Source organism: Gavialis gangeticus, unplaced genomic scaffold, assembly GCF_001723915.1.
Source record: "Gavialis gangeticus isolate Ggan-Ray unplaced genomic scaffold, GavGan_comp1, whole genome shotgun sequence".
Taxonomy (NCBI): domain Eukaryota; kingdom Metazoa; phylum Chordata; order Crocodylia; family Gavialidae; genus Gavialis; species Gavialis gangeticus.
In genome coordinates this window covers 12,208,215-12,215,779 of record NW_017728994.1, presented here as the reverse complement: position 1 = coordinate 12,215,779, position 7,565 = coordinate 12,208,215, and the positions used below count along the sequence as shown (strand labels likewise).

Sequence of the window (7,565 nt, the reverse complement as noted above, 5' to 3'; positions counted from 1 at the left end):
TGGTCACAAGAGGGCAAGCATAGCATATTATTTAATTTTACAATTCCGTTAAACTCAGCCACTTTGAAGTCTTACTATCTGGTCACTATAGGTATGGTATCTCTTTTTGACGTCCCAGTACTAGGCTGCAATTTGTTTAAGGTTAGTGTCTCTCTCATATGACAGGCTCAAGTAATTTGAAATGAGGCACAGACAGGGGTGTGAATATGCAGCACTGTTACAAACTAAAAAATAATAGTGTGAGACTACAATTACAGAGTTTGTTGTGTAAGCCTCTGACCTTTTGCCATCTGATCTTTTGCCGTCGGCATCTGAAATCAAAGACTTTGATCCTTGACAACAACATTCTTCTATCTAGGTTCATGGTTCAGTCATGCTCGCAGAGCAGGAGGCTACCTGCCGCTTCACCGGCCTACTATGGAATCAGCTTGCAAAACTCTTGCTCTTAGCACAGCGTGCAAAACTCTTTCTCTTAGCAAAGCTCTTACTATTACAGTCCACCCCTCGATTGTGAGACAGACCACTAAGAATTTGAGGTCGAACTTGCAATCATTCTAAGCAGTTCATATACACTGGATGTTATACAGATGGGTGAGGGACCAAATGCACAGATACAAAAAGCATGTCCATAATAACAAGCATACAACTACAATACAAATAACAACAGTAGGATGCAATAGAAGATTTAATACAACATTCGCTGTTCTTGGATGATTCTCAGTAGTTTACCACACTGGGTTGTTATCAGAACTCCGGTTCGGGAAATGGTGTTAGCTATCTTTTGGAGCTGGCAAGTGATTTCTTTACACTGGTCAAGTAACTGCTCAAGCTGTATAAAAGAAACTCATATGAGACATTAAGGAAGGGAACATTCTCCTTGGTACGTAGGTCAGTAATAATCATCACCTGATGGCAGCATTTACACACATGGGGTGAAGAGATTTCATCTCCATTCGACTGAATTGGGTTAGAAGAAAACACACGAGCTGTCCCATTCCTTAAATCATACATGAGGGTCTCTTGTAACCACCAGCATTCCCACCTACAATGACTGGGGTCATGACTGTAAGTGCATGGCTCATACAAATGGTTATGAGCCAGGGATACCCACCTCTCCAGCCAATTCTCACAATCATCTATGCGATGAGTCCTATTCATTAGATCAATGTAGGAACCCTCAAACGTGGGGACCCACCATTGATCTCCAAACAACTGGGGGAATATCTGCATTTTACACCACAAGGCAGGCCAGGCCTGATTAATGGCTAATTTAAACTCCACTGTGCAAACTGAGGTATTGCACTGGGTGCACTGAGGGAGGGGTAGCAAGCACCCCTCAAATTGTATCCCCAGGGCCTTTTGCCATTTTGACCCTGAGGATTCTTGTATGATAGCTCTTAAGTTATGACATTGCTGGTATGCTTGCAATTGCCAAAGCATACACAAGGTGGCATTCTGAAAGGTGGATTGATTCTTCAAGATGCCAGTTATTTTAAGAGCAGTCTGGTTAACCCATTGCCAAAGATGATAGGTACCAACTAAATGTGTCCCGGTCAACCAAGGCAATAAGGGTTCCCATGAACTTATCAATTTTAGGGCCTGTCCATCGAGCGAGCCCTATTTACTCAATTTATTTGCTGAGATTTCAATGTCAAAGCTATTGATCACCCCTGTGCCCACTCCAATTTCCCCTAGGATAGTATCGCTTATATCTCTCTTAACTCACAATGTACGTTCCAACCAGGGGGCACATTCCTTTTTGATTTTCGAAGATCAACCTTGGTTATATTGATGGTATACTGAACATGATGGATGTGAGGTTCTTGCCACACAGTACAACAGGTTGACTTAACCCTAGCTATGTGGGGTTTCCAGGTGGGCATGCTAGGTTGGTGCCTAACATCAAGCAATTGAACCCACCACCCCCTCCCCATTATGATGCTTGTATTATAACAAACCAGGGTGGAGTTTGGAGAAACTTGGGTCATCGGGATTTTACCCCCGGATTCACTATCACAACTTCCAGATATGTTTCTCAGGATCTTCTGAACCTTTCTTTTTGTCAACCATATTTGCTTGATTGTGGTACATTTAATGGGGGGGTCCCCAACAGCAAAGGAAAATTTTATCGTAACTGTCTCATTACAATGCAAAGTCCTCCACCCCTTCCCAGTTGATGGTCCTATCTAGCATGAGGTGACATCAACACTTAGATTTAAAAAGGGAAAGGACCATGAACCAGGGGGCATGTATAATTGCTGGAAATGCAGTTCCAAGTTGCACCTACCCATCCCCCGTGGTATTGGTAGGTAGCTGCAAAGACTGCATCTCTACAGAGATACAAGAAAGACAAACACACAAAACAGTACATGACAAAGTTAAAGTGATGCATAGCAAAAACAGGTTTCTTCCAAAGAGGCTCTGCCGTATAGCATGTACCAATCTGATTAATGTTGTCAGTCTGGAGAAGGTGGCTACTAGCCAATCAGTCCACCCAACAGCATCTTCAACATCCCATTGGGCTGTCATCTAGATTGAATGCTAAGGGTTATAATCCCCTTGCTTTCAATTGGTCCCTAGGTCTCAAATGGTATCGATTTCCACCCCTAGATGCTACCCAATCAGTATTACCTTCTCCCTCAGCTATGACTTCAGAAGGTATAGGATCCTTCCCCGGTTGGGTTACCCATACCCGTTGCCCCAAAGATTCAGATCTATCCTGATGCTGCATCTTTCAAGAACTTGATATCTGACCATTAACGGACACAAAGGGAGCAGGTAGAAGCAATAATTGGGCTATTCAATCTCCCTGTGCCCAGGCAAAAGGAGTTTTCCCCTGATTGTGTAGTATGATTTTCGCCTCCCTCCAGTATTCTGGGTCAATCACACCTCCCTTGGTCACCACCCCTCAAGCTGCAAGCCACAACTGAGATTGTATTTGCCCAAACCAGCCAGGAGGTAAATCCACAAACCAATTCAAAAGTACTATTGCTGTTTGTTCCACATCCAATGTACCTGCTTCAGGTGCTTCTCAATCCATATCCACTGATCCCACAGTCATGGGGACGGGAAGAAAAAAAGGTTTATGATTCTGTATTGGTTTTATGGTTAATGGGAGCATTGTCTCTCCCAATGCTCCCTCCTCCACCCCTGTCTTCCCACATTCATGCATCCTATCCATAGATGATTGTCCTTTGACAAGTTTTTATTATTAAGGGTAGCCACCATTTTAGGCAGTTGAGAGGGCCACCCCTGGAGGGTCGGACCCAATGTTTTGGTCAGTAATTACTTCAGTTGACCATTCCATCTCACAATGAGGCCTGCTGCCTGCGGGTGGTACAGAACATGAAATGTCTGAACAATGTCAAGTCCAGCTGCCCATTGTTGGGTAAGCAATGCAGTGAAGTGTGTACCTTGATTGGAGGAAATCTCATGGGGTATACCATGAATATGAACAATATGAATGAACACCATCCAATACATGGATGGTGGATGAGGCATCCACCTTCTGGACTGGTACAGCAATTCCATATTCAGAGAAAGTATCGATGGCTGTTAAGGCATAGTGATAATGATTAATCGTTGGCAGTGATTCAATATAGTCAACTTGCCATTTTTCAGGTGGTCCATGCCTTTTGGGGATATGGCCTGGCCTCTCATTTAAGGGTTTCTGTGCCAACTGACATCATGGACATTGCCCTGCTGCTGATGCAGTTTTACTTTGTGCTATGGGCAAGTCACATGTGACCGCCCAGGCATAGGCCGAGTTCCTTCTCGCATGTCCTGATTGCTGGTGTATCCAGTCGGCTAACGCATTGGTCTGACATGCCAACACTGGCCGTCAGCATGGTTGTTCCATTCATGTTCAGGATTTCTAGTGTTGATGGGTTGGTGGGTGTCCACATGACCAACATGAATTTCTATTACTTCTGATTTTATGGCTAGTTGTTTCCACAGGTCCTGACCCCATAAGTCTTTTCTTCTGATTTTTCAGTTTGAGGCTTTCCAGGCACCAGACCATACTGCCAAACCATTTGCCACTGCCCAGGAATCAGTATAGGTCCAAACTTTGTCATTCAGTCTCATAATCCACCACCAGCATAAGAGTTTGAAACTCAGCCCATTGAGAGGAGGCCCCCGTCCCAGTGTCTTTGAGTTGGTGACCAGTTACAGGGTTAATGGTGGCTGCAGTCCACATGCGAGTAGGATCCTCATATTGCACTGACCTGTCTGTAAACCAGGCAGCCTTCCTTTGGTTAGGCAGCAGATCGTCATAGCGAGGGGCCCATGAGGCAAGTGGGGGGGGCAAGATTGCAACAGGTAACACATTTGGTCCACCTTGCACTGGTGCTGGCAGGGTAGTAATTTTTTTATGAAATTTGCTTACGCCATGGGGGGCAGGCTTTGCGTGCTCTTATATGTACCATTTCCATTTGATAATGGAGGACTTTTAGGCTCTCCCTATTTTGTTGGAGATGGAGTCCTGCATGACCCACTGCATTATGGGAATTTTTGGTCTAATATGAATTTCATATTTCCTTAGTTATTCGTTCCGTTTCGATCAATGCCCAATAGCACGCCAGCAATTGCCATTTTAAAAGGGTGTAATTAGCAGCTGCATCAGGTAACTTCCAAGTCCAAAAGCCTAATGGGCACTTCTGATGTGTCTAGGAGTCTGCCACAAGCTCCATGATGCATGATCATGATATACTGACACTTCCAATGTAATAAGGTCAAATGATGAATAAGGGCCCAGGGGCAGGGCAGTCTGTATGCCTGATTTTACAACATTGAGGGCCTGGTGTTGTTTTTTTCCCCATTCAAAAGCAGCAGCCTTACATGTTACTTTATACAGAGGCTGCATCAATATCCCAAGGTGAGGTATGTGAGTGCGCCAGAATTCAAAAAGGCCAATCAGTTTTTGTGCTTCTTTTTTAGTAGTAGGATCAGGGAGGGAGAGTAGTTTATCCTTTATTTTTTGTGGAAAATTTTAGTAGGTCTTGACCATTGAACTCCCAGAAATTTTACATTTTGGGCTGGACCTTGAGTTTTCTGTGGATGTATCTCCTACCCCTTCCCTCACATATGTTTCACTATACATTTTACAGCTTCTGCCACAGGACTCAGGGTGTTGCCTATTAGCATTATATCATCAATATAATGCTTGGCTAACACTCCTTCAGGCAAAGAAATCTTACTTAAGTCACGTCAGACCATGTTGTGACAATAGGCAGGGGAATTTAAATACCCTTGTGGAAGCATGGTGAAAGTGTATTTCTGTCCCTCCCAAGTAAAGGCAAACTGGGCCTGATCTGCATGTAGAGGGATAGAGAAAAAAACATTAAACAAGTCAATCACAGCATACCACTCACCGGAGGCAGCACGAATATTCTCTAGCATAGAAACCATATCTGTTACTGCAGCTGAAATCGGGTCTACTACTTTGTTGAGTTCCCGATAATCTACCGTCAATCTCCATGACCCAGCAGGTTTGCAAACTGGCCAGATGGGAGAATTGAACAGTGAGCTAAGAGGCACCAGCACACCCACCTCCTGTAAGTCCTTGGTCATCTTGGCAATGTCTTCCTTCCCACCCAGGATTCGATATTGCTTAAGGTTAACAATTTGGTGGGGAATAGGTAGTTTCAGGGGTTCCCACTTAGCACGACCCACTAATAAGTGTCTGACATTGTTCAGGGTACCTACTCGGATATTTTCCCATTCCCCTAGAACATTAATCCCTACAATACATTCAGGGATAGGCAATACCACTACCTGCATTAATCTGCATTTGGTGGGTCCCACAGTAATATACACAGTCACCAGACACCCGGTCATGGACACATTCCCATATCCTTCTAAAAGCATTTTTTCCTCCTTCAAATTAGTTGGGTCTCCTGGTATAATGGTAATTTCACAGCCAGTATCTAATAGTCCTATAAAAGTTTGAACTCTTCTAGCCAGCCATTCCACCGTCACTTCGGCATATGGCCTCCGGTGCCCGGCCAGGGGAGGCCCACACTGTGGCAGGAGGGACCTTGGCCATCATGTCATTGCAGCTGGAGAGTACAAAACTGCTTCAAGTCAGGGTATAACGGGGACGCTGAGGGTTGGACTCCCTCTGTAGAGGCTCTCTGTTTACTCAAAAGCTGATACTTCTGCATCAATACCTTCATGGGTTGCCCATCAATTTTTTCTTTGGGCACCCCATGGCTTATAAGCCAGACCCATAAATCCCATCGAGTTAACCACTCCCTCCCTTCTCCTTGTCTGTTTGCTTTTGAACCACCTGCATTTGCAACCCCCAGCCTCCACCTGAGGAGTATTCTCTAACAATTTGGCAGCTATGTCCCAGACCATTTTCCCTCATCATTTCAGCGATAGGAGAGACACATGGGTATGCAGATGGGAGGGAGCAGTATTGATTAACAAATTCTTAATCTGAGATGTAAAAGGCATATTCTCTGGACCATTCCCTACCCGCCTCCCATACATCCAATTTTGCATTGTTTCTTCCTGCAAAATCCCGAGTCCCTCCTCCATGGTCCACCAAGACCGTGGCCCTGGGTCATCATGGTCTCCCCTCTCTGGCCACTTGTCCATCCAGCATTCTATACACCAATCTAATAGTGGAGCATGGGTGCCCACTAAGGCATGTGCAGTATGCATTGTAACATTGTATAAAATGTCTTTTGTTAGATTTCCTAATGCCTTCAGTTCAGCTACAGTGACATTTACATGTGCACCACCTTCATTGAGTACCCTTAATATCCATGTTTCTTTCAGTCCTTGTTGAAATTTCTCTGCTAAGGTACCCAATTCCGCTGTTGTGTACCCCCTGATCTCCTGGGATCTACTGACTGTACTGCAGGTCCCTGGGTGGTACGATCATAATGTACTGGACATGTAAATGCACGTTGGCACTCCCCAACATTTGAACTCTCAGCATGTTCGACCTCATCACTCCATATATTCGCATCCCACTCCTCTGGATCTATCCACTGACCCATGATCCTCCTAGCATCCCATAAGGGTATCCCTGTCATTGCCAGAGCTGCCTCTGGCTTAGACAGCTGGGAGACCAGCTCCAGTGGGGAGGAGGAACAGTTAGGGGAGGAAGAATCAAGTTGTTTAGAACATAACTCATGCAATATTACTTCATTCAAATTCAGATGCATCTGCCAATGGACAGCCTGATCGAGCACTTCCTGCAGACGGGCATTTTGTATGCTCAGATGTTCAAGAACCATAAGGAGCAGCCAAGGAGCAGCACTCTCCCCCTCAGACTTAAGCTCCTTCTCAACCCACCGTTGCACCTTGGCAGGAGTTACAGGGCACTCCTCCTTACTTCCATAAACAGATGGACTCAATTTACAGAGTGTCTTTGCTACCCCATATCAGAACCTGGTATCAGGCCAACCCAGCATCCTTCTTTCCGATCCTTCTCCCTCCCCCTTCTGCAGTCTTTTAAATAAGTCCATGTCAAACAGCAGGGGAATCCCACTTCTAAAACCAATTGTCTTAGAATGAACTACTGGGTTCAGAAGATTCCCTGCGCTTGAACA

General features: G+C 44.9%; 1 protein-coding gene and 1 pseudogene across 1 annotated transcript; both read right to left on the bottom strand.

Moving 5' to 3' along the window:
* Nucleotides 1-2,233: 2,233 nt before the first annotated feature.
* Nucleotides 2,234-3,368, bottom strand: LOC109287229 (deoxyuridine 5'-triphosphate nucleotidohydrolase). The gene is given in 1 exon segment (XM_019502186.1): nucleotides 2,234-3,368. A coding segment is annotated over 1 exon segment (633 nt). The 5' UTR covers nucleotides 3,182-3,368; the 3' UTR covers nucleotides 2,234-2,548.
* A 1,038-nt stretch (nucleotides 3,369-4,406) lies between these two features.
* On the bottom strand, nucleotides 4,407-5,907 carry LOC109287228 (annotated as a pseudogene).
* Nucleotides 5,908-7,565: the final 1,658 nt, after the last annotated feature.